This window comes from Pleurodeles waltl, chromosome 3_1, assembly GCF_031143425.1.
Source record: "Pleurodeles waltl isolate 20211129_DDA chromosome 3_1, aPleWal1.hap1.20221129, whole genome shotgun sequence".
NCBI classification, from domain to species: Eukaryota; Metazoa; Chordata; class Amphibia; order Caudata; family Salamandridae; genus Pleurodeles; species Pleurodeles waltl.
Genome location: NC_090440.1, coordinates 234931819 through 234958427, shown reverse-complemented (window position 1 = coordinate 234958427; position 26609 = coordinate 234931819). Strand labels below are relative to the sequence as shown.

Sequence of the window (26609 nt, the reverse complement as noted above, 5' to 3'; positions counted from 1 at the left end):
AAAAAGCCTCACTTAGTTGGTTATAGTGACAAGCCAATATTAAAGGCTGTATGCCAGATTAATCCATTGGGAAAATATATGCCAAAATCTGTTGGCTAAATGTTTTATGGGAAGTAGCAACAAAGGCAGTAGACCTGACAAATTATGAAAGTGTTTGATAACAATATACTGTTAAATTTGGATTGTCATAACACTGTCTTAAAGGCTGTAGGCAGATTTTTTTTTTTTTTACATGGAACTGCGCCATTTCTGTAGAAGGCAAGGGTCTTGTTGGTTACTGTTGTAATGATACCAAGAAGACAGGTTCATTCAGGAGTGTTATTTATTCGGTCTCCACTAGCTGCTCACTCCTTGTTGCCTCCTGTCAGCAGTACCTCACCAACATTCTAAAGCAAGCTTCACCAATCTAGGGCTATACATTACAGCGTGAGGAGGAGGTAGGAAGGGCTGTACCATTATCGATCTCTTATTACTAAACTAAAGGCTTAACTAAAAATGCTATAACATAGTACACATTATAACACATCCCCTAACCTACAATTAGATGAACCATATTTTGTGACGAATGGTTACAATACAGTATATCAATACATGGCCTGAATAGAGAGGGTAAAGATAAGTAGTAAGGTCAACTGTAACTCCCCCCTTCCTGATTGTCAGAGATCTATTTCATAACATAGTCGCTGTGCCAGGCGGGTAGCTTGCGACACCTTCCTCCCCAGTGCCTGACAATGAGCGGTGATAAGCTGCCATTATGTTTTGTCCCCTGTGGGTTGCTGTTTTAACAGTCTGTCCATGCTGCACATTTGGCCATTGTCCATTATGACTACATTGTGTTTTCTTTTGCTATGCGCATAAGGTTGTAAAATTTGGAGACCTCATCACATTTCCTCAACGGTTTCTTAACATAAACCCAGTCTCCTATTTCCCATTTTTGCTGATTGGTTTCATGCGTGTGGTCATAATGTTCCTTGTATTTGTTCTGGTGTGGAATGATTTTTTCCTTCCTTCCTTCCTTCCAGTGTTGTGCTCCACCTCCGTTCCCCTTCCTAACCAACCAGGAAAGAATTTAGTGCACAGTTTTCTTCCTTTGAGCGCTGCGAAAGGTGAGATCCCTGTGATCTGGTTAGGGGTGGCGTGATATGCCCAGAGCATGTCTTGAATTGCTTTCTCCACTGGAATATGATTTGCACAAGCTAATTGAATACATTCTTTTATCCTTCTATTAACTCTTTCAACCTTACCATTGGCTCTGGGACAGTACAACGCTGTTCTCAAATGTCTGATTCCTAGCTGTTCTAACAATTCTATCATAGCAAGGGAAGTCAATTGTACACCATTATCCGTAATAATAGTAGAAGGTACTCCTTCAATTGTAAACGTGTCTTTTAAAAATGTTATAATGGAGGAGTCTGTGGTAATCTGGTTTATCATCCTTGCAAAAACCCAATGGGATTGGTAATCGACCAACACAAATGCGAATCTCTTTGCCACACCCTTAAAGTTGATTGGGCCAATTATATCCAGAGCTACGTTCTCCCAAGGTTTGTCCGGGACAGACACCGGAGATATAGGAGTTTTATGAATTATTTTGGATTTGTCACTATCAGAGTCCATCCCAGGAAACCTCAACACGGCTGCAGACTTCCTTTCAAGAGTTCCATTGGACAAAGTAGAAGAACATGAAACCCTTGAGTATCCCATTTTAGAAATTAACTCGTCAGCCATTACCAACAAAGAAAGGGAAGATTGCACCGTGAAGGATGAGGTGTTGCAACATCTAAAAAAAAAACTACATTCTGCCGGGATGGCCTAAAAATAATAAAAACTTACAGGAGGACTTAAAACAATATTGGGAGGTACGTCAAGAACGCAACATGAATAACAACCTCATAATGAAGAATGACAAAATAGTCCCCCCAAACTTAACTACTTACTAAAACTTACTCATCTAATTAAATACAACAAGTATTAGTATTTCTTTCCACCATGGCAGCTGCCAGCATGCTACAACCTCCACCATTCTTAAATGAACTGGGGGAACCAGCGAGCCATGGGATGAATGGTTACATGTCTTCGAATCCTACCTTATAGTGATAGGTGGTGAAAAATTTAGTCCAGTAACAAAACAGCATATTTTGCTATACAACCTGGGACCCCAAGGCAGGAATTTTTTTTTAACAATTCCTGAACCGGATTTAATGGACAATGACGTAGATGAATACAAAATTACCTTATTAATCCTTCAAAATCAATATGGAAACAAAATCAATATTGTATTAGAACGTCACAAATTCTTCAGTTGTGTGCAAGGTAAGCAGGAAAACATAACAAGTTATGTGGCAGCACTTTGAGGTTTAAGTAAATGTTGTGATTTCGGAAATCCCATCCTCGACGCCAATAAATGTTGTAATGATACAAAGAAGACAGGCTCATTCAGGAGTGTTTATTCGATCTCCACTAGCTGCTCCCTCCTCGTTCCTTCTTCTCTGCAGTACCTTGCCAACATTCGAAAGCAAGCTTCACCAATCTAGGGCTTATACCATTACAGCGTGAGGAGGAGGTAGGCAGGGCTGTACCATTATCGTTCTCTTATTACTAAACTAAAGGCTTAACTAAAAATGCTATAACATAGTACAAATTATAAGAGTTACCTCCCCTGACAAACAACTGAATATGAAAATTTGCAAATTGATTTTTTTTTTTGTCAGGCCCTTTTTGAGGGGTTGTATATTATGTTGACAAACATATATTGTATATACTTGTAATTTTATGACTGTATGTCTGATAGTTGCCAGCGGATGTGCAATACAGGAGGCCTGAGTCGGTTATGGTGGAAAGCCAGTGATGAAGGCTCTAGGCATGATAAGGTCATTCGGAAAAGTTATGTCCATTAAAGTTACAATAAAGGTAGTCTAACTGACATGATTTTTGTGAAATGTAGTTATTAAAGCAAATAAGCCTTTCCGAGTTGATTGGTAATATGTGGCATGTGGCATCTCAGAGATTAACTTGCTAAGCAATGTTTTTGGAGTTGGCTACCCCCAGGGATAACACCTACTGTGACAGATGACCGATCTTGCTAAACTGGCTTCAAAGTGCCTCCAGCACAATTATGTACAAGCCCCCTGTGATAGAAATAACTCCAAAAAAATATACATGCTTACATATTCTCACCTAGAATGTCTCTGGTTCAGCCCTCTTCTGTCTGAGTGTCATTCACATTCTCCTTCTTCCCAATTTACGGTGGCTTCTGTTCTGAGAGTTATGGCACTTTGCCTGATCATATCTGTTAGTCCGTATGAAAATGAGTGTGCTTTAGTGCCTGGGCTTTTGTAGTTGGTTTTTCATTTCTCTCCTTTTTAGGGTCGAGCCTGCGTTGCATGCGCTCGCACATGCGTTTCGCAGGGAGACTCTTTTGTTTTTATAAAAGGGCTCGGAGCCCTGTCAACTTCACATCAGTGTTTTTTATTGGTTGGTGGGCTTCCCTAATAAAATCCGCTTGCTTTCATTAGTCGAAGGCACGCATATGGCATGCCTTTTCCGGTGGCTAGCCCTCCTCGAGCGCAGCGACCAAGTACAGAAAACATGCGAGGCTCGCTGTTTTCCATCGGGCTCGTGGACTTTTTTTTCTCTAATTTACGAGCCCGATCTCGCTTGACAGAAGTCGAGCGCTTTACGTACTTGATTTCACTTTTTCGGGTTACGTACATAAATGCACTTTTGCCCGATAGGTGAAAAGTCGGGTTAGGAGTTTACAACGCGATCAGCTCTAACATGAGCAAACGCGAGACCCGATGCATTGTAAATGCTTGTTCTTTATTTGCTATTGGCATCCCACAGCCCCTCAGAGTCATACTGAGTCACTTGCTTTACTATTCTAATTTTCACTTATCTTGCATGTGCCTGTTGAGCTTGTGTGTCTGTTTTATTGTGAATGGGTAAGTGGATGAACTCAAGAACAAATGCAAGAATTAGGCAGCGGGTGGATAAATGGACGCATGAATGCAAGGATAATTACTTATGGAGTGCCTAAACTTTCTCTTTCTGAAGCTGCACTTCCAGTTAGAAGTCAAAGCTGTTGGCATTGTCAAGGCTTGGTCGGACAATGCAGATATATGCTTTTTTTTGTCCTTCAAAAATATCAGTTAAAACTCAGTCCTTCATAGCCCCATAATTTCAAGCGCACTACTTATTTCCTTCAATAAATGTTTTCATTTCCTGCTAGCTATAGCAAAACAAATATTACCCCATTTGTTTGAAATATTTAATATTGGCAACAATGTAAAACTAGAATTTACTGCTTGTGACCAAGCCGACTCGGTCATGACTTGCATCCAGGAACATTGAAGAATTTTTATTTTTTTTCCCCAAGAGTTGACTCGGTCTGAAAAATCATTTGACTTTGCCACCTCGTTTACAGAGTGCATAGTGGTGAATGGACGATTGTTCACATCACCTCTGCATGCCACAACTGTCAACTCTTACTGGGGCAAAAACAGGCAGTTGTGGCACACAAAAAAAAAACAACCTGTCTACCTGAGAAACTCTCCATTTCTGGTGGTTTCACAACACCCAGATCCAGTCATGAAGAGACTTGACCTACAAAACTGGAAAAGGAAATGGACATTTGCAGAGTCAGCCGGCAGGTTTCATCTATGAGAGCTATTGTCTTTGGCAATGTTTTGTAGACATGCTGAACAGCAGCTTGGATGCTTTGCAGTGTGACTAAAAGTAATTTAAGAAGCATTATGACGCAGCCAAGTCTAATGTTTTTTTTTTTTTTTTTAATTCATTAGTGATGAATGCATCATGGTCATTTTTTTTAATTATTATTTTTAGCCATAGTACACAGCAGTCATGCTGCTGTATAGCATGGCTACAAAACATTGGCAAATTTGGAAATGCAGTACTGCATGAACAAAAGGCCGTAGCAGAGACATTAGTTGAGACCAGTTGGGTTTGCCAGTGCTTGTTAGGTCTTAGCACAAGACCCTTTTGATTCTGAGCAAATCATTTGATCTCCCTATGCATGCAAAAGGAAAAAAAAAAAAGACATTTGGCAAACAATCCTATCAAATGACAACAATTGTGCCAATGCCCTTTTCTTGGTGAAAATACAGAAATTAACAAATTACATTTGGAAGCAGATAACACCCGTTGTCATAAAAGCAGCTAACATCTGCTGTCACAAACATCCATTTCAAAGGAGAAAAGGGCTTCTTTGGAGTGCCTGTGGCACTGTAAAACATAGCTACATGCGGCAAGAGGTTCAGCAAGGCGAAAATACAAGTAGTGCCTTAATCACAGCTCCATCAATTGAAGGACAGCTATCAAGCCGATGCAACCAGTACTGGGTCCATTCTCCAACTGAAAGAGGAGGAAATGAAGCAAATTAAAATGCAGCAAATCTGAGTGACAATGAGGCTAACGATTGTTAAGCATTGGGTGGGCTGCACGCACCTTGTTGTATACAGTCTCTCTTGCAAGAAGGACGTATGCACAGGCGAAACCCAAAAAAGGCAAAATTTCTTCTAATTCGGACTTGCTCCTGTTTCCAGCAGTACATGACAGCTTAATGCTGCTGTGAGTGTGCAGCTGTTCTAGTTCATTTGAAACCTGTGCACCTACCACGCTTGCTGTGTTGAATACCACTCTCTAGAATTATTTGGAGCTCCCCCCGCCAAATAGATTCTTATTTGAACACTATCTTTCTTCTGCTTCATTGAACATTATTTAGATCGGCCCGTGCTGCACCGTGATGCATTGTAACCTTCTGTGTTTTACGTTCAGTTTTCTGTTGCTCTTAAAAGCCAGTTCTAGTGTTTACTGGTACCTTTGGTAATTAATCTTCCATTTTTCCATAAGCCATCACAGAGGAATCTTGCTTAATAATACTGAATTTCTAGTTCAAATATATTTGCTTGGAAATAATTTGTTTTAAATTTGTACCTAAACGCATTTTGTATTTACTTTAGAAATATTCAGTTTAAAAAGGTTTGAATAAAAAAAAAATGGGTTTAAAACCAAATCTCGACCTGAAAAGTGCTTCAGCTGGGCAGAATTGGTATTTCAGTATTTACTCAGTGTCTGCTCAGTTTTGGTGCTACAGTGCAGTAATATTAAGGTTTGCCAAAGATCGATTTGCTCACTTTACTTTCCCTGGTGAATGTTTCAAAGCTACATCTTTTATGAAGTAATATTTTAAAATGGAATGTTTTTCCAAATAAATATTTTACTTCTTGCCAGATGCCTCCTATGCTGAATACGTGAACAGCAACTATAGTTTTTATATCTTACCAAATCTTTTCAGACTGTTGTTAGCAAGCCACCATTTCTTAACCGATGCCTACCAGTTTGCCAACGACATCTTGGGGACATTCAGAAAGCTTCCCTGGGAGTGCATTCTGCCTATTGCTTACCGTTGGTTTGTAGCTCACATTTGCTTGCTTTCTGTTTGCTGGATTTATTTGTTTTTGGCTGCCCAGCTTGAGTTTGCCGCTTCTGTGGTACCTAACTTATGTACTCTATTCTCCCGGGGGCTCCCTTTCTGCAAACTGGCCTTGAAATCTTATTTTCTTGTTACATTTGCTGTGCATTCGTAGACAGAGGTCAAATGTCAGGCTCTGGCTTCCAAGGAGCTGGGTTTTTACTTTTCTTTCTCTGACTTCACGAAGTCGTGAAAACAAATATTTCAATTCGATCAGAACAAATCAATACTTTGGATGATATTTTCACACATTATCATTTGAGATATGTATACATTTATCAGTACAACTTAATGTCTGTGCAAATGTAATGGCCATTTCAATTGAAAATGTTTTGTCTCTAATGGCGGTGTGCTACCTCACCGTGCATACTTTGCTTTACCCCACTACACGCTACACCATGCCACTGCACAGTGACACATTGTAGAGTGGAGTGGTGCACTCTAATCTGCATCACTGCACTGTAATATATGCCACTGCACTCTACCCTGCACTACTCCACTATATGCCACTTCACTGAAACAATATACTCAGCACTACTCCGCACCACTACACTCTGCGCTACTGCAATCTATGCTACACCACCTCTCTACTCTGTACCACTGCACGCTACACCACTTATCTCCAAACCAATGAACTCAGTGCCACTGCAATCTATGCCAATCTACTCTGCATCAGGGCATTGTACGTTCCTATACTTTACAACACTTTATGCCATTGCATTCTATACCATTGTTCTCTGTCACTGCACTCTAGGCCAGTCTGTTCTACTCTGCACCACTGCACTCTACTTCACTGCACTCTGTTGCTCTACTATACACCACTGCACTCAACTCCACAAAGCCTCTAATTCAAAGACATATACATACCATGGGTGCACTTTTGTGACTTTCTTTTAAGAATCGGGTCCCTAATTAGGTCTAGTGTTAACAGACATTTCGTTTTTATTAAACTTTTATTTCCGTCTCTATCAGGAGGCTTTACTGTGAGTGATCGCATTCTGCTCTTCCACAAGGATCATTCAGGCACAAAGTAGTTTTGGTCAGTGCCAGGAACCACTGTGGCGATCAGTGGCGTAATGAAACTGGTTGGGGCCCCCCTGCAAAGAACATGGAGGTCTCCTCACCCCCTTGCTCCAAACTCCCCCCTCCCCTCCAACCACCCTCTCTCACCCCACTTAAGTCACTCAGGACAGTTACTGTGCTTTGGGGGGCCCCTGGCGGGGGCCTATGGGGCCTTTGTTATGCCACTGGTGGCAATGTGTGCTTTTTGAGACCAAGCCTTTTTTTTTTTCCTTTTTGCCAGTGTTAGTTACAATGGTGAGAGCCTTGCAGCGCCCACAGAGATAAAGTGTTACAAAACCGACGCCAAAACAAGACCTGAATTGGCAAAATCAAAAGACTCGCCCAAAAAAAAAAAATGTCAGATCAGTTGGCTTTGCCGGTGCTTGTTTATTTTTATCTTTCCCATAATCGTGTTGAAAATGGTTACGCTGATTGTCCATTAGGAATATTTTTGGGAAATACTAGCAGGCATCAACACATTTTTACTAAATGACACTTCAAAGAAATAGCACCTAAAATGATAGTAGCAAAAAAAAAATTGCTACTTTTTTTCTGAACATTTGATTTTGAAAGCAAAGAATGATCACTCTTGCTTATAAGCTTCTGGAAACATTTGCATCTAATCAGAGAGCATTCTGGGAGCATTATAATTAGCCTTGTATTGTTAAACTTTTCAAACGTGTGTACACTTTTTAATTTTTTTTTTAATGTTATTATTTATTTTTACTGGGACCACTGTCAGTCCTGCAGTGTGACCTTAAAACGTTTATTTATAGCGCTTACCCTAATAATGAAGGCTTTTAATTAATGAACCATAAATACAAGTTTGAACAGCATTAACATATGGACACAAATATTGCCTCAACTGCAGACAGTTCCCTTCTCTGTAAACTGGCAGCCAAAGGGTTTGTGCTGCAGGGGGTTGGGGCCTACTTGTCCAAAGGACATAAATAACCTGAAAAATTGTTGCCCTTGACCCCAAACAGTCTGCACTACACCACTCTACTTTGCACCAGTCTACTATACACCACTGCACACTATACTAATACACACTACGCCACTCTACCAATACATCGACACCACTGCGTTGTTAACCTCTATACCTCATAACACTGTATGCCACTGCCCTCTACACTACTCAACTCTACACCACTGCACTGAACTCTATGCCACTCTATTCTACTTTACACCACTCCACACCACTCCACTGTACACCACTTCACTCTGCTCACTACCCTCTGCTACACTACTCTGCAACACTGCACTCACCACCATTGAACTCTACACTACTATGTGCCATTTCACTCTACCACTCTAATCTGCTGTACACCTCTACACTCAATGCTACTTCACTCTATGCTGTTCTACTCTGCATCACTCTACTCTTTGCCAGTGCACTCTACCCCTCTCTACTGTGCACCGCTGTACTTTACACCACTCTAGTCTAGGTCACACCATTCCAAGCCAGTGCACTCTGCCACAACACCCTACACTGCATCGCTCCACTCTACCCTGTGCCACTACACTCTAATCTCCTTCACTCTACTTTGAAATAATCTACTTCTTGCCACTACACTCACTGCCACTTCGCACCAATCCACTTTACTATACACCACTGTACGCTACTGCACTCTACGCTGCAACACTCCACTCTGCGCCATTCTGTTCTACTCAACACAACTATACTCTGTGCCACTGCACTCTACATCACACTACTCAAAGCCAATTCAGTCTGACACTGCACTCGACCCCAATCTACTAGGGATCACTGCACTCCACCACTATACTCTGCAGCACTCTACACCCCGGTAGTCTACATCACTGTACACGTACTCCGTACCACTCTGTTCCACTCTACTGTATGCCACTGCACGCTACCCTACGTCACTCCACTCCACAACACTATGCCACTCTGCTCTGCATCACTCCACACCACTGCACTCTACACCACTCCATACCACTTCTTTACACTCTGCAACACTCCACAACACCCTCTGACATTTCATGAAACTATGCCACTGCACTCTACAACACTGACAGTGTACTCCACTCGAGACACTCAACTCTACAGCACCACTGACCCCCCTCCCCCCACTCTACGGCACTCTACCCCCCTCCACTCCACTCTACGCCACTCCATGACGCTCAGCTATACTCTACGATTCTTTGTGCTACTCCATAACACTCCACGCAACTTCCCTTCAAACCACTAACTTCTGGTCATGCTGAGTATCACCCACGCTGGTTTATAACATGGCTAAAACACATCGGTAGGTGAGACCTATTGGCTTTGCCAGAGCTTGTTAGTTTCTAGATAGACATGCCTGGTTCTCTGTTTACAGACCTAATGAGTTCCCTTCAGGACTAGGTCCTGTAGATTGAGGAAAGATACATGCCATTCGCTTGCGATTTTATCAGCAGTGATATGGCTCAGTAATTTCGCGGTAACTTAACGTGAATTGCATTCTGCTGCCACCATGTGCCAACTGTGGTAACTACATTCAAGCCAGATGCATTGGTTTGTAAATGAAATAAATGCTTGTGGTGTCGGTACAGTTGTAATTTTATGAGCCACCCAAACAATTCAGAGGCGTGTACAATTAAGCACAATTTCAGTGCCTCTTAACTCCTTCATGTTCTTTGCTCAACTGAGATAAATGTCTACATATATTGACTTAGTGTTTGTGTACGTTTGTGTTTCAGGCATGTTGGTGGTGAACGTGACGTGGAGGAATAAGACATATGTTGGTACACTCCTTGACTGCACGCGGCACGACTGGGCGCCCCCGAGGTGAGCAAAAGCATTTCGTAGAATCTTTCGTGATGCGAATGGCAGTCACCCATTCAAATCGTAGATTTCAATGGTGTCACTACACGTTGCTAAACCACTAATTAAAGACTGTTCTCTTACAGTGTACTCTTGAAATTTGTTTGGACCCACTCAATATTGGGTGAAAAATTAAATTTCCCGGTTTCCTCCTGGCAGTAAAAGTCATAGAAAAACTATTTTCTGGTCACCAATACGTTTTTCATATTTTCATATTTAGCCTGTTTTCATCTATCGGAATATGCACGTTAATAAGGAACGTTTAAAAAGACAATTGTGCTCTGCACCTCCAATTGGTTGAAGGTTGGTAAATTTACCTCCAGTGCTTTTTTGTTGGAGGCCAAAGGAAGTCCCCAAATGAATAGAAATACTTATGCAGTGCCTGCTGTACCTTTTTAAAAGGAAGAAAGCGATGTGGTGTTCCATTGTCAAGTCTGTTGACATTCTTGTGCAGGGTGGTAAGTAGTGGCTACCAAATAATTAAATAATTTTTTGGGATGCAAAGCGTGGACATGTATAGGTGAATAGCGAGGCGTTACACAGTGCTGTCGTGTTTCGCACAGTCTGCAGCCACCTACTAAAATACGCACCAATACTGCAGGAATTAAATCATAGAACACCAGAGGCCATAATTCATGATTATATAAAGGATTGGTTAACGGATGAACCACATCACCTAATTCGTTGGCCTACTTGTGTATGTATAAAGCACAGATCTAGCAGGGGAGCAGCAGAGCCTTATTCATTGTGGTGCACAAAAGACAGAAGGGACTGGTCTTTGGATTGTGGCTTAAAGATTGGCCTGGTCATGTACAGGGGTTGTGTTGTGGAATTTCGTAGTTGGGTTTAGGGGTCCAGGTAGCTGAGAGATCCCTGTTTAGTGGCTGATGAGGTAATTTATGAGGAATTAGGTATTTCTCCTGAACATATACGTAAAAGAATTTTCTGAGCCGAAAAACTTTTCCCCAGAAACGGCCCTAAAGATATGTCTGAAGGTTCCATCCATGCTCCACCTCTGGACACGACTGCCCTAGCATGCTGGCATCTGGTTAGGTTTCTCCACACCTTAACACACCTTATTGCTTTAACTTCTCATTAATGAAATTCCTCTGCATTTCAAGAGACCAGACCAAATTTCTTCTCCCAAGCATTTAGATTTCAACTCTTGTCGCAGATGCCATAAGATATCCCTTTTGGATCCACATGACAACTACATGTGGTGCCTTAGATCTGAGCACAATACCATGGCCTTCTATTCTTATTCTTCCGTGTACCCAAAGGCAATCGGGGAGCACGTTGTCAAATTGTTCCTAGATAGGGCCTAAGGTAAGTTGCTAGTCGATGTCCAAAATTGCCGCAAAAAGTACCATAGGAAATCAACTTCTATCTCTATAAAACATTCCCACTCCAGTTCTGTCAGGTCTTGATGCTGTTCCGAGTCGTTGAACTCTGTAGAGAAAACCTCAACGCTGAACACAGGTGAGACTGAATTTCTTAGTCAGTGGGTTACTCTTTGTAGTTGGATGCCATCTAAATTATACAGATTTTTGGCTTATATTTGAACTAACACAAAGTTGATTAACCTGAAGGGGACACACCTTGTACTACCATAACTGCTTCACAGAAGGGTTCCTCATTTATGACCTCAATACATAAAGCAGCTGAAACTGTGAAATTGATCTTCCTCTGTGCGGGGGCAAAGTGTAACATTTTGACTGACATTTTGCAACCCTCCTCATTAGTGATGCAGGCCATGCTTCCATTCAACGAGGACTTCTTGGATCCTGTCATGGCTGTATGGGAGAAATGTTTTTAGGGCTTAGCTGCTGTCAGTTTGCACCAGCAGACAGCTCCGCTTTTTGTTCTCACCTATCATTGGAAAGTCTGTTTGTCCAAGTGCTGTCCTCAAACCAGGACTCAAATGCATTCCTAATTGTCAGAGAAGCTCAGCTCGATGAGCCAGAATGTGCTGTTCACCCCAGTTGCATGTAGGTGAAATGTGGTAGGGTACATAGCCGCAGAAGAACATGCACCGTTTTCAGAGAAAAGAAGAACTTGCACGTGTCTCACGTTCCCTTTAATGAGTTATGCCACATCTGAGGAGTCAGACAAAACTGTCCGATAATGGCTAGTTTACAGGTGATAAGTAGAGCTCCTCCCTTGTACCCCATATCAGTACGCACACACAGTAGTGGTTATTTAGCTATCATAATTATTTTGCAGTATTTGTGTAAAAGTGACATGCATTAGGATGATCATAATTACTGAAAATGCAGCAGAAAATATACATATCATGGTGAATGAATGTTAGGGAAGACCATGGTCATATTTAATCATGTATCCCTAACCTGCTAGTCCGTTTCCTACCCAAACTCTCTAATGGTCTCCAGCCATCCAACTTATGATTATTACTTTTCTAAGCTTTTTTTTATGCCAAGCGACATATAGCTTCGCCACTTCATCTGTGCTATCACCTGGTCAGCAGTTGGAATGCATTACTTCAGCCTCTAACCCCACGCCTCAGGAACTAGTCCATGCATCTAACCCTGCACTTGCAATTGGGAGCTTCTAGATATCATATGGAGGGAAGAGTGGGTTACTTGTGGTAGTCTCCTACATATGATAGAGACTTCAAACCACATATTCCTTACCTTAGAATATTCCCCAGATGTCAGACTGGATTATCGAAACTCGAGCACTATCTCTGTGCACCAATAAGTTTCAAGGAGCGGCTTAGTGATGGTGCAGTTCCTACTTAAGTTGACATCAGTTCCTTTCTTTCAGCACCAACAGTGCGACCCTGGAAAGCTATCTCAGGCACTTTTTGATCACCTGTTTTCGACTTTTTTGCAATTTAAATATTTTGAGCTTGCTCCCAGTCTGCTGAGGACACATCTAAGAAATCCTCTGGTTTCAAGCCTTGTGGTGATGGTCACAGTTGGATATCGGTATTGGATCCCCCCCTGGTATTTCTTGGTACCTGGGGTTGGGACACGGCACCAAGGCCTGCACTGAGTGCAAATCTGTGCACCCCAAGTGATTCAAGAGCAGATGATGAGGCTCCTAGCTGCGCTGCAGAAGATGGCCTGGGGGTGGGGGGTCCCTGAACTCATTACAGTTGATGCGCGTGAGGCTGAGCCAAGAGATGTTTCCCTGGACGGTCATCTTTAAGGTCTAGGACCTTTTCCAAGTCCGATAAGTGAAAGTACAAAAGTTCATTGAATGGGTGTTCAGTTTCTTCCGTCCGACCTTGTGGTTATAGGCCACACTCCACCTGCACAGCTGGTGCCCAGTCCTGCCCTACCCAGAGTCCTGCAGTGTCAAGGTGACTGCCCAGTTACGGGAATTTTACAAAACCATGCATGGCTTCTTTGGGGCCTTCACTCTGGTGCACTTTAGGGCCCCAAGGTGCTCAGAGGCGCCCCTGCTTGGTTACCGCTGGCAGGTTCGCCCTCAACGCCAGCTGGCCTTCTGGATCCACCGCTAGAGTCAGGGTGCTGCTGTCTCAGCTACCACCACCTACTATGGCTCCATTCTGCTGGAGTTTTTCACAGTGCGATTGGCAGCGCTTGGCTATAAGTTAATAGTCATTCCTGAGCCCCATCCCATCCACAGTGCTGTTGGCACCACTTAACGACGAGTCCTACGTCATTCCTGAGGTCGAACCAGTACTGCCTCCAGTTCACTTGACGCAGAGCATGGCACCGTCCAGATGATATTAATCCCTGGACTTCCCCTCACCAGAGTTCCCCTGTGACCTCAACAGGGGTGATGAGTAGTTGGATGGTCCCTTGGACGAGGTCCCTACAGATGAGTTAAATTGGCATGGGTAGCCGGGAGATGCCAGTGGGCTAGACACCTCCACTGCCATACTGTACCCTTTGGGCCAGGCTTCAGGGGAAGGTGCATCATTCACCACAGTGGTGCGCAGAAGTCTGTGATCTTCAGTTTTCTGCTGTCGAGGTCAAATCAGATGTCTTAAATGAGATGCTTCAGGTGGCCTCAGACGCCCCAGAACCATTGCTGCCCTTTAATGAAGCCCTCACCGACTCTCCCCTGTGGCCCTGGGTTAAACCTCGCACAGGAGCTCCTGTGCACCACGATTGCCTAACGGCATCATCCTGCCTCAAGGGAACCAGCCTTCCTTTTTCAGCACCCTTCTCCAGAGATCAAGGTGGTCCAAGCCTCCATGGCCAAAATCAACCACAGCATATTTCCTACCACACCACTGGATAGGGAATCCAAGTGGCTGAATGCCTTGGGGGAAATGCATCGTTTCTTCCACCTGCCTTGCATTGTGGTGAATGAGCACCACATACCTCTTGGGCCACTATTCCCATGTATTGTGGGATTTGGTCATGCATCTGCTTCCCATGCTGCCTGAGGAGGGCCCTGCTATCTTGCTATCTTCAGTCAGGCTTTACTGGATGGCAGGGATGTGGCTAAGTTCACCATTCTTTGTGGACTAGACACCATGGATTGATATGCCTTTTGAGTAGTCCTGACTGTTCTGCACAAAGGCCAACACAACGCTTGAGGGCTTTCGTGAGAGCAGGGTCATGGCTTGATCTCTGGTCATCTTCCTTTCACCCTGGCCGCAACTATAGTGCTTTCATCTCTACCGTAGCCACTGAAGGAGCAATTTTGGGCATTCATAGTACCATCCCTACCCTGTATAAGAGCCAGCCCAACGCTTTTGGGGAAGAAAGGGGCTGTGGAACCCAAAGAAGATGCAGGAACCATGGCCACCGAGCTGCCCACTCCATCTGCCACTACAGCCCCAAACCTCTTTAAGTGTGCTCTCCAACAGGCACACTCACCCTGTAAGAAGGGTGGGGGAAGGATTATCTGTCCAGTGGTCCAGTATTATGTCGGAACGGGTGGCGCTACAGAGAGTCTAGAATGGTTACTTCCTACCATTTGTGGACACCTCCCCAACCTTTGCACCATCCCATTAACAGCTGGCGGGCCATTGAGAGTGTACCCAGGCCAGAGAGAGTTCATAGTTATTCATGCTACTTTCTGGGCCCAAAAAAGGTCACAGGCCTCCAGCCTATTCAAGATATGCTCCTCCTCAATTATTTTCTGTGAAAAAAGATCAAAATGTTTGTTCCCTCTGGTTCCGTTTGCCCTCGACAATAGAGACTGAATGTTAGCGTTGGTTCAATCAATCAGGAATTTGTAAAGCGCACTACTCACCCGTGAGGGTCTTAAGACGCTTGGTTAGCTTGCAGGATGCCTACTTTCACATTCTCTCCTGACTGTCCACAGGTGTTACCTGTGGTTCACAGTGAGCCAAGAGCATTTTCAGTTTGCTGTGCTCCCTTTTGGCCTCACCAGCGCCCCTTGGGTGGCTCTAGTTGACGGCTAGCTGTTGAAGGTGGACTCGCCCCAGGCAGTCGCCTGCATTCGCTGGGGTTTTCTATCAACATGCCGAAGGTGCACCTGACTCCCCTGCAATCGGGCTTCTCCTCCGGAGCTGCAGGTCCAGAATGTTCAGGCAATAATTCAGATGTTTAAGCTTCTCTCCTGGATTTAAGTGAGAATGACTGAGACTGCTGGGCCTCATGGCCTCCCACTACTAAAACATGCCTGCTGGCATATGCTGTCTCTGCAGTGGGACCAGAAGTCCCATTGAGTGCAGCATCAGGGGACTCTCTGCCACCTGGTCCAAATATTGAAGGGAACTGCAAAAGATCTGCAGAGGTGGCTGATTAACCGTGATTTGCTAGCAGCTTGTTGGGTAGAGACCCCTCTCCGTACCCATCTCTCACAACGGCCATCTGGGATAGGTTGAGATCAGAATCTCTGGCGGAGTCCCAGCCTCACATCAGTTTGTCAGAGCTGAGGGCGATCTGTCTGGCCCTGAACGCCTTCCAACCCTCCATCAAAGGGAGGCTGTTTTCAGGTGTTCAGACCGAACACACCTCCTTGAGGTATTGCATCAAACAGTTCGGGATCAGTTTGTGGACCCTGTTGCAAGGGGCCCTGGACCTAGCTGGAGCCCCAGAATATTTTTATGGTTGTGCAACGTCTGGCGGGATCTCTGAAGGCCAGGGCGGACTCACTGACCACAGTTTGAGACTTGTTTCCTTAAGGGCTTACAGCATCTTTTTCTTCCTGCCCCAGTTGTCATGCTAAAATGGGATCTGAATCTTGTTATGACATTTTTAATGTGTAGCCCTTTCGAGCTGCTCAATTCTTTTCCTTTTTGGCTCTTCACAATCAAGACTGCTAGGATCAGGATCTTTCCATGAGCCCTTCGTAAACTAGACCTCCAAACATGTGCATGCTTCCTTCCAAAAATGGTCACCTCCTTCCATGTTTGGCAGAGTATCACTCTGCCTACTATTTACTCCCCACCTCATCCTTCCAAGAAAGAGGGGAGGCTCCACTGTCTAGACCTTTCTTGTCTTTTACATTGAACACTCCAAACCCCACAGGGTGGACGACCAGCTTTTTATTGGGTTTGTTGGGGCAATGAAGGGACAGGTTACTCAAAAGTGCAACTTCTCCCAGTGGATTGCTATGCACTGGCGAAGAAACAACTACCTGAAGGGTTGCATGCTGATTCCACTAAGGCAAAAGCTGTCACTACTGCGTTAGTGCCTGGGGGGGAGAGTCCCTATCCTGGACATCTGTCTGGCAGCCATGTGGACATCCTTGCACACATTTACTAAACTTTACTGACTTAACAGCCAGGTCTTGTGTCACAGGCATTTTGCCAGTTTGGTTTGCCAGACTTTTTGGTCTAGCTTGTTTAGAGTCACACCTCCAGGTAAGTATTGCCATGGTATCTTTTCTTTGGTGAGAAATCTGTGGTTGGACTTCATCAGATGAAAAAGTTACTTACCTTTAGTAATGCCTTATCTGGTAGAGAGACTATCTAACCACATGTTGCTCATCTGCCTTCCAGTGCCCCGTGCTCTGCAAACTAGGCTGTTCCCCAAAAAGATCCCGCCAGATTTTGCACACTGGTTAACACAGGTACATCAGTTTTAATGTACCTCTGTGTTTTTGGCACAGAAACAGTCTCAAAAGAAACTGATGCCAGGGCCCCAGGTGGCACTTAAGTGAACACCGAAACATCACTTCCGACGCAACCTATTGGTGCTCAGAGGTGTACTGCTCAAGATTTTCTTGATTCAGTCTGACACTTTGGGCATATTCTAAGGAGAGAAATCTGCTGTTAGAGTCTCGACCAGATAAGTCGTTACAAAACGTAAGTAGCCAGTTCTTTCCTTTGCTTGCTTTGTGATGCAAAAATGTATGAACAATGCCCCTTTGCATAAGTACGTGGAATCTAATGCTACTTTCCCCTTCTTCCTTTTGGGACGAAACTCTACAAGGTCATCTCTCTTTGCAGCCACATGCACCAAGGAAGTGAAGTTTTCATTCTCTGCCTTGTTCGTTTGAACAGTGTCAGAAAACAGTGGCAATCAAGAACACTTGTTAGTATAATCATTCAAGCAGTCTGCTTTTGTAGGCTTTGTGCCTATTACACAAATTCCCCAATTTTTAATTCTGCCATGTTTACATCAGTCAGTCCTGTCTTGCATGTAACGTTTTTTGTTGTTTACACAAAAGCCCTGTCACATACAGCAGTAGGGTATTTGCTTCTTGTAGCCTCATCTGCCACACTGCGAACACCACCTTTCTGGCCTAAAATGTTCATCCCTTATGGGAACTGATGGAACTTGGCTAGCAGCATGCTGGGCTATAACGAATAGGGTAATTAGTTGAGTGCAGCAAGTACCTTCCTCAACTAATACATTCCTTGTCGGAGTGAGCCACTAAAACCAATATAACCCTGAGCTCAACCTCCTGGAAGTTTGGCATGGAGAAAGTATTTATACAGTACTAAAATAGTAATGATTTGATATAGTTATTTATATAGCGCGGATCCTTTCAGTGTCTTGACGTTATAGCAGTCACCAACCAATCGTTAAAAATAAAATGCCCAGTTCAGGATATACGGTGTAAAGTTAATGTAAAGCTGTCTTAAAGAGACAGGTTTTCAAATGTTTACGAAAGCAAAGAAAATTATCTTGTAGTTTCAGGGCACAAGGAATTTTATCCCAAAGAGCACTAGTAAAGTATACCTCTCCATTTTACTTTCGTGAACCGGGGCACACTTAGTAAATGTAACGAGGTTAGGCGAAGCACTCTATTTGGCTGGTACCATTTAAAACTTTTTGAGAAACTCCTGCCTGCATCCATGCAAAACCTTATGCACCAGACAGGAAGCTTTAAAAGCAATGCTTTTCCTTATCGGCAACCAATGAAGGTCTATCAAAGCATTGTTAACAGATTGATGTTTCGGAATATTTTCTAGTAGGCGACAAGCAGCATTTTGAGGTATTTGAAGCTTATTTAGAGGCCTCTGTCTCATAACTGCGCATATCGCATTACAGTAGTCTAATCTGGATAGAATAAGGGCATTCACTACCAACCTCTTCTGCTTGGGAGGAGTACATTGCAGAGCCTTTCTTAACCTCTTCATAACAGTAAAACAGGAAGAAGGTAGTTTGTTAGTCTGTTCTTCAAAGGACAGTTCATTATCAGATAGAATTTCTAGATTTTTAACTTTTTCCACTGGAATAGTTGGAAGTCCTAGAGACGTTGAAATACCAAACAATAAACAATCCCAAATTAAAATAGAAAAATCGAGAAAAATTAATAAACAAAATGACTGAGGGGCATTAGATATGTTTTAACCCCTTAGCTGAAGCTCACGCTTAGGCCCACATACCTTTTTGTTGCTTCACATAAGCAATCCACGCCATTTGTGCGTCCTTTTTTCCATCATTCTGGGAATTGTAAAGGTACCCAGAGTTTGTGGGTCTCCCTGAGGGGACCAAGAAAATAGCCAAAATACAGCTAAAATTTATTTGTTTGTTTTTTTTCTTTTGGGGGGGGGGGAGGAAAGGGGGATTGGAAAAAAGTGCTGCAGAAGTAAGCAGCTGTTTTTTTTCCATGCAAATTGCCTCAAGAAAGGGTTTCCAGTGCTAAAATAACCATCTCCCCAGCTTTAAGGAACATGCAAACTTGAATCAGAAAACCACATTTTTAACACAGTTTTGGCATTTTACTGGGACATACCCAATTTTTACTATTTTTTGTGCTTTAAGCCTCCTTCCAGTTAGTGATAGAAATGAGTGTGAACCAATGGTAGATCCCGGACAGCTAAACATTTCTGAAAAGTAGACACAATTTTGAATTCAGCAAGGGGTCATTTGTGTAGATCCTTTAAGATTTTCCTACAGAAAGTAACAGTTTGAAAAAATAATAATTTGAAATTGACTTAAAAAAAAAAAAACAGCCCTTTCGGACTACATTTTCTTCCTAACTTTTTCCAAGTATAATAGATATTTTAAAGCAATATACCGTTATGTTTGCTGGACCCTCGTGGTTGCTGGGATATAAAGGTTTTGAAGGTTCATCAAGCATCCAGGCTACTCTGAGAAAATAAATGAGCTGCAACTTGCAACGGGTTTTCTTTGTATCCCGGGTATACAGCAATTCATTTGGTAAAATATAGAGAGTGAAAAATAGATATGAAGGAAACCTATGTATTTCTGAAATGGGCACATGATAAGGATTTTAGAAACAGTGGCTATTTCTAAATTTGGGAGTCCTCATGCTAGCATGTGAATTACAGGGCATTTTTCAAAATGACTTCTTTCTTACACACTGTCTTACATTTGAAAGGCAAAAATGTAGAGAAAGACACTTGCCAATTACAGCTTGTTCTTCTATTCTGTGTTCTCCCAAGTCTCCCGATAAAAATAGTACCTCACTTGTGTGGCTAGGCCTAGTGCCCATGACCGGAAACGTCCCAAAATGCAACATGGAAATATCACATTTTTCATTTGAAAACTCACCTGTTTTTTGCAACGTGCCTTGCTGTGGATTTTGGCCTCCAGCTCAGCCGATACCTAGGGAAGCCTACCAAACCTGTGGATTTTTTGAAAACTAGACACCTAAGGGAATCCAGGATGGGGTGACTTGTGGGGCTCTTACTGGGTTCTGCCTCCCAGAATCCTTTTCAAACCTTAAAATTTGGCTAAAAAACACTTTTCCCCACATTTTGGTGCTGCAAAGTTCAGGGATCTGAGGGGAGCCAGAAACTTCCTTCCACCCAGCATTCCTCCAAGCCTCCCAATAAAAATGGCCTCACTTGTGTGGGTAGGACTAGTGCCCGCGACAGGAAATGCCCCAAATCTCAACCTGGACACATCATATTTTTCCAGTGAAAACGGATGTGTTTTTTGCAAAGTGACTGGCTGTTGATTTTGGCCTCTAGCTCAGCCGGCATTCCCCCAAGTCTCCCAAAACAAATGCTACCTCACTTGTGTAGGTAGGCCTAATGCCTGCAATAGGAATGGATGGAACAAAGGTCAATGGTAGTCCTTGCATGAGGGCTACTTTTGACCCTGGAGTGATCTATTCCTGATGCAGGCACTAGACACAGGCACACAAGTGGGGTTGTGTTTTTATCAGGAAAAGTGGGGAAACACTGGGTAGTAGGCATTTTGTGGATCCCTGCACATTCCTGTAGTTTGTGATGAAAAAGTAAGGAAAAATAGTGTTTTAATCGTTTCACCTTTGCAGGGTATTCTGGGTAAGAAAACGTTGTGGCATCCAAACATGCCACTCTTCTGTGGACTGCCCTAGGTGTCTAGTTTTCAGAAATGTCTGGGTTTGGTAGGTTTCCCTATATGGCCACCGAGATCCAAATACACAGGTGACTTACAAAACCAGGCTGTTTTGTGGTATGTAATCTTGATGGCTCCACAATCCGTTTTGGGCACCTCCTTGTCGCGGTCACTTGCCCACCCACACAAGTGAAGCAACGTTTTTCTCTGGCGACTTAGTGGAATGCTGGGTGGTAGAAAATTTGTGGCTGTCTGCAGATTCCAGGACTTCCCCTCAGTGAAATGCAAGGCAAATGTGTTTTTTAAGCAAAGTTTGTGATTTCAAGGGGATTCCGGGTGAAGGAAAACTGGTGAGAGCCAGGCAAGTCCTGCACCCTTGGACTCCCCTGCTACTAGTATGTTAAAGTTAATCCACCACTCACACTGGTTGTTTTTAGCACCCTCAGAAATTATGGTTTTAAAGCATGAATACTTATCAAAGTATCTGAATATTGGAACCAAGTCTTTTGAAGGTGAGACACAAAGCCACTTCAAGACACCAACCATGTTATGGTCCATTCACACACCATACACGCACAACAAACAACCCTTTCAAACCGCCGGCCACAGGCCCAATCCAACCAATCGCTGCACTCCCATCAACTTACACTGCCAGACAAGGGCCCATCACATTCAAACGCCACAGGACGGAATAAGTTTGACTACATTTTACCACCTGTCAAGTAACCACCTCCTTCTTGAACATTACCGAACACATCCATAAGGAACCTTTGCTAATAACTCCCATGACAGCCACCTGAGGCTCAGGAAGACGTGTTTTTCACTCACTGTGCTAAATCCAACTTCCTCCAGTTCGTGGATGCAAGTTTGGGGTGTCCGAGTATGCCTTGTGAGACCTATTCCTTGAACTGAGCAAGCATATCTACCTTTGAAACTAAGGCTGACATTCTAGGCAATTTTCACAATGTTCTCTAAAGAGAAGGTCGTAGACTATGAAAAAGGGTAGTGTTGGCACACAGGGTAGTCCGTGAGAACGTAGTATGTGTCCCAGCCAACATTATGTGCAGTGCTGCGACTGTAATGCACATATCATACAGCAAATTGAACATCTACTAAACTCTGGAGGATGAACATGGCAAGCAGGTCAAACACTGACCCATACGCGTCATTGTCCTTCAGTGCTGCGTTGGCACTGATGGGTTTAAATCTAAAGGTGTAGATGATGTGCATCTGTACTACCTTTACTATCGGCCTCCTACCTGTGCACTATCCCTCTGAAAGCACGCCTACCATAAGCTTTCCTTACCCGTTCATGTCTCTGTCCTCATCACAGTCCTGATTAATCCTGTATAATTGCCAAGTGAACCTATACTAATGCCTTCCTCCATTAGCTACTTGAAGCTCAAGAAAATGTCTTTCATGCACTGTCAGTGGATTTAGTGTGCTAAATCCAACTCCTTCCAGTTTGTGGATGGAAGTTTGGGGTGTCCAAGTATGTCTTGGGAGGCCTGTTCCGCGAACTGAGCGAGCATATCTACTGTTGAAACTAAGGCAGACATGCTGGTGAATACATCCTAAGGTCTCTAAAGTAAAAAGTCAAACAAATATCCTGTGGAACTCATTCACCTGCACTTCTACTTTTGCTTTGAAAATGAAGCTTCAAATTGAGCCATAGGCCATTTCTTTCACTTATTACACTTACTCTGGTTCTTGTTGGCAATCATTGTGATCCTTGTGTAGCATACGTAAGTTACCTAACAAGCACTTCAAAATTCAGTCATGCCTTTAACATTTTGCCTCACAGGGTACTCTGTGACAATGTGACAAATGTTCTGTCCAGTAGTATGTGTAATGTGGGGGACTAAAATGCATGTTAATCGAACAGAACACCTACCATGGTCTGCCGAGGAGGCCATAAGGAAGTTCGTGATTTCCTGAAGTAAATTTCTGTGGTTGCTTGCCTAACGAAGGAGTGGGTGTTCGGTAAAGTGCACAGCCACTGAAAGGTTTACCCAATGGCAGCTCCACTTGAGTCGATTTCTCAGAAGTTTGCTTTAGTATTATAAAACGTAAAGCAAGTAGAGACACAGAGGCCTGGCTGAGATGGGCACTGAGGACAGTAATACGGACTCTCCTGCTACTTTACATGCTTCGAGCACACTTTACATGGACAATCCTTTTTGGGTGTTTTAGGAATGCGATAAGCAAAGTGTCGCTCCTGCAGCCTTGCCACATCCTCCGGAACATATGAGGTGGAGGCTGCTGCCTCTGTACAGCAGTGTGGCTTTCAATTGCAGACAACTGGAAGTCAAGGAAAGTCATGAGTCTTCCTGTGGTTGTCTGACGATAAACAACATAAGCATTGTATGTTGCCATCTGGATCAGGTGGGTAAACAGTTTCTTGTGTGAGTTTTACGACACGCATTATATGGTTGAAGAACCTGGTCATTGTTGTCCACTCTGCCCATGTACGTATCGTCATCAAGTGTACAGGTGGGCTTGTGGATTTCAGCCATCTGACCCCAAGCCGTGATAGGGGAGTGCTCTTATCATGAATTGTAGTGAGCACGTATACATCACGCCTATCTGAGAACTTGACTGCGAGCAGTTCGTTGGAATGCAACGCAGTACTCTGGGATTTTTGGAGCATCTTGCAAAGGGACAGCACAGCTGTCCTCATCGTCTCCCTCAGAATCACTGGAAGAGGTGCCGTCGGATGGGACTCTGCCGACTGAAAAATCACTCCCAGATTCTACTCCCATTGTCCTCTCTCAGATGCTGTTTCGGTATCTGCTGTCTCAGTCTCTGATCCTGCCTCAGAGCTGTACGCCATAACCCGAGTTAATGGCTTGAGCAGCAGTCATCCAATGAGACACCATCTCTGCTGCTGGCTAAACTGTCCCTCTAAAGCACTAGCCTAGGTAGAAGACCGATAGGGACACAAAATTGCTTGTGTGTGTGATGAGTGCAACAGTAAATGTCAAGTCACCTTACCTTTTTTTCTTCTCTGAATCAGCAGATTCTCTGAAGAAACTGAAAAAAAAAAAAAAAAAAGACACTATTACTTCACCTTACCACATACCCATCATCACAGCCTTTAGCGCTGGTGGCACCCAGTGCAACAGCCATTTTTGTTGCCTCCCCTCCCATGATGACCTCTTCTAATTCCCTTAGTACCACCCAGCAAAAGTGCCCCTCATCTCTCCACAGCCTCCCTTGCACATACATTTCATTTGTTTTAAAGTGCAGGTAATGTCTAGCTCTACTAATCCACTCAGCTAAATGCATATCTATTCTTTGCAGCAGGCATATAAACCATCTGAGCTACTTTATGGCGTCAAAACTGCCACTAGACAAAATACAGATCTATTTCTATATAGATAAAATCTATCTCTAGGAGAGAAAAAAAAAAATATATATATATACAGGGAGTGCAGAATTATTAGGCAAGTTGTATTTTTGAGGATTAATTTTATTATTGAACAACAACCATGTTCTCAATGAACCCAAAAAACTCATTAATATCAAAACTGAATATTTTTGGAAGTAGTTTTTAGTTTGTTTTTAGTTTTAGCTATGTTAGGGGGATATCTGTGTGTGCAGGTGACTATCACTGTGCATAATTATTAGGCAACTTAACAAAAAAAAATATATACCCATTTCAATTATTTATCATTACCAGTGAAACCAATATAACATCTCAACATTCACAAATATACATTTCTGACATTCAAAAACAAAACAAAAACAAATCAGGGACCAATATAGCCACCTTTCTTTGCAAGGACACTCAAAAGCCTGCCATCCATGGATTCTGTCAGTGTTTTGATCTGTTCACCATCAACATTGCGTGCAGCAGCAACCACAGCCTCCCAGACACTGTTCAGAGAGGTGTACTGTTTTCCCTCCTTGTAAATCTCACATTTGATGATGGACCACAGGTTCTCAATGGGGTTCAGATCAGGTGAACAAGGAGGCCATGTCATTAGATTTCCTTCTTTTATACCCTTTCTTGCCAGCCACGCTGTGGAGTACTTGGACGCGTGTGATGGAGCATTGTCCTGCATGAAAATCATGTTTTTCTTGAAGGATGCAGACTTCTTCCTGTACCACTGCTTGAAGAAGGTGTCTTCCAGGAACTGGCAGTAGGACTGGGAGTTGAGCTTGACTCCATCCTCAACCCGAAAAGGCCCCACAAGCTCATCTTTGATGATACCAGCCCAAACCAGTACTCCACCTCCACCTTGCTGGCGTCTGAGTCGGACTGGAGCTCTCTGCCCTTTACCAATCCAGCCACGGGCCCATCCATCTGGCCCATCAAGACTCACTCTCATTTCATCAGTCCATAAAACCTTAGAAAAATCAGTCTTGAGATATTTCTTGGCCCAGTCTTGACGTTTCAGCTTGTGTGTCTTGTTCAGTGGTGGTCGTCTTTCAGCCTTTCTTACCTTGGCCATGTCTCTGAGTATTGCACACCTTGTGCTTTTGGGCACTCCAGTGATGTTGCAGCTCTGAAATATGGCCAAACTGGTGGCAAGTGGCATCGTGGCAGCTGCACGCTTGACTTTTCTCAGTTCATGGGCAGTTATTTTGCGCCTTGGTTTTTCCACACGCTTCTTGCGACCCTGTTGACTATTTTGAATGAAACGCTTGATTGTTCGATGATCACGCTTCAGAAGCTTTGCAATTTTAAGAGTGCTGCATCCCTCTGCAAGATATCTCACTATTTTTGACTTTTCTGAGCCTGTCAAGTCCTTCTTTTGACCCATTTTGCCAAAGGAAAGGAAGTTGCCTAATAATTATGCACACCTGATATAGGGTGTTGATGTCATTAGACCACACCCCTTCTCATTACAGAGATGCACATCACCTAATATGCTTAATTGGTAGTAGGCTTTCGAGCCTATATAGCTTGGAGTAAGACAACATGCATAAAGAGGATGATGTGGTCAAAATACTAATTTGCCTAATAATTCTGCACTCCCTGTATATATACACACACATATATATATATGTGTGTGTGTGTGTGTGTGTGTGTGTGGTTTCCCTGGGGGCTGATTGTGGCTCCAGGAAAACAACACATGTAAAAAGTGATATGTCACGCGTGCTTTCCCTGGGGCCCATCGCGCCCCCAAGGGAAACACATGGGGTTAGCCCATGTAAGGAGGACCGACCCCACCATTATTTTTTTGTGCATATATATATATATATATATATATATATATATATATATGTTCGATGGCATGTGTAGCTGCAGATACACATGCTGTGCACATCCCGCCATCTAGTGTTGGGCTCGGAGTGTTACAAGTTGTTTTTCTTCGAAGAAGTCTTTTCGAGTCACGAGATCGAGGGACTCCTCCCATTTCGGCTCCATTGCGCATGGGCATCGACTCCATCTTAGATTGTTTTTTTTTCCGCCATCGGGTTCGGACGTGTTCCTTTTCGCTCCGGGTTTCGGGTCGGAAAGTTAGTTAGAATCTTGGAAAAATCGTCGGTATTGTTTGCGTTCGGTGTAGGAAAGTACCATCTTGCCTGGCATGTTACCCCCATTTTTCACTGTATATATGTT

The 26609-nt window shown here is 43.4% G+C and overlaps 1 protein-coding gene across 5 annotated transcripts in view; it reads left to right on the top strand.

Annotated features, from left to right (window-relative positions):
- The window catches only part of ZNF609 (zinc finger protein 609), a 624349-nt gene that overhangs the window by 448345 nt on the left and 149395 nt on the right, over positions 1-26609 (top strand). For all 5 annotated transcript variants that reach the window (XM_069222296.1, XM_069222300.1, XM_069222297.1 and 2 more), the window contains exon 4: positions 10256-10343. In XM_069222296.1, the coding sequence (XP_069078397.1) occupies positions 10256-10343 (88 nt within the window). The remainder of the gene's footprint in view (positions 1-10255; positions 10344-26609) is intronic.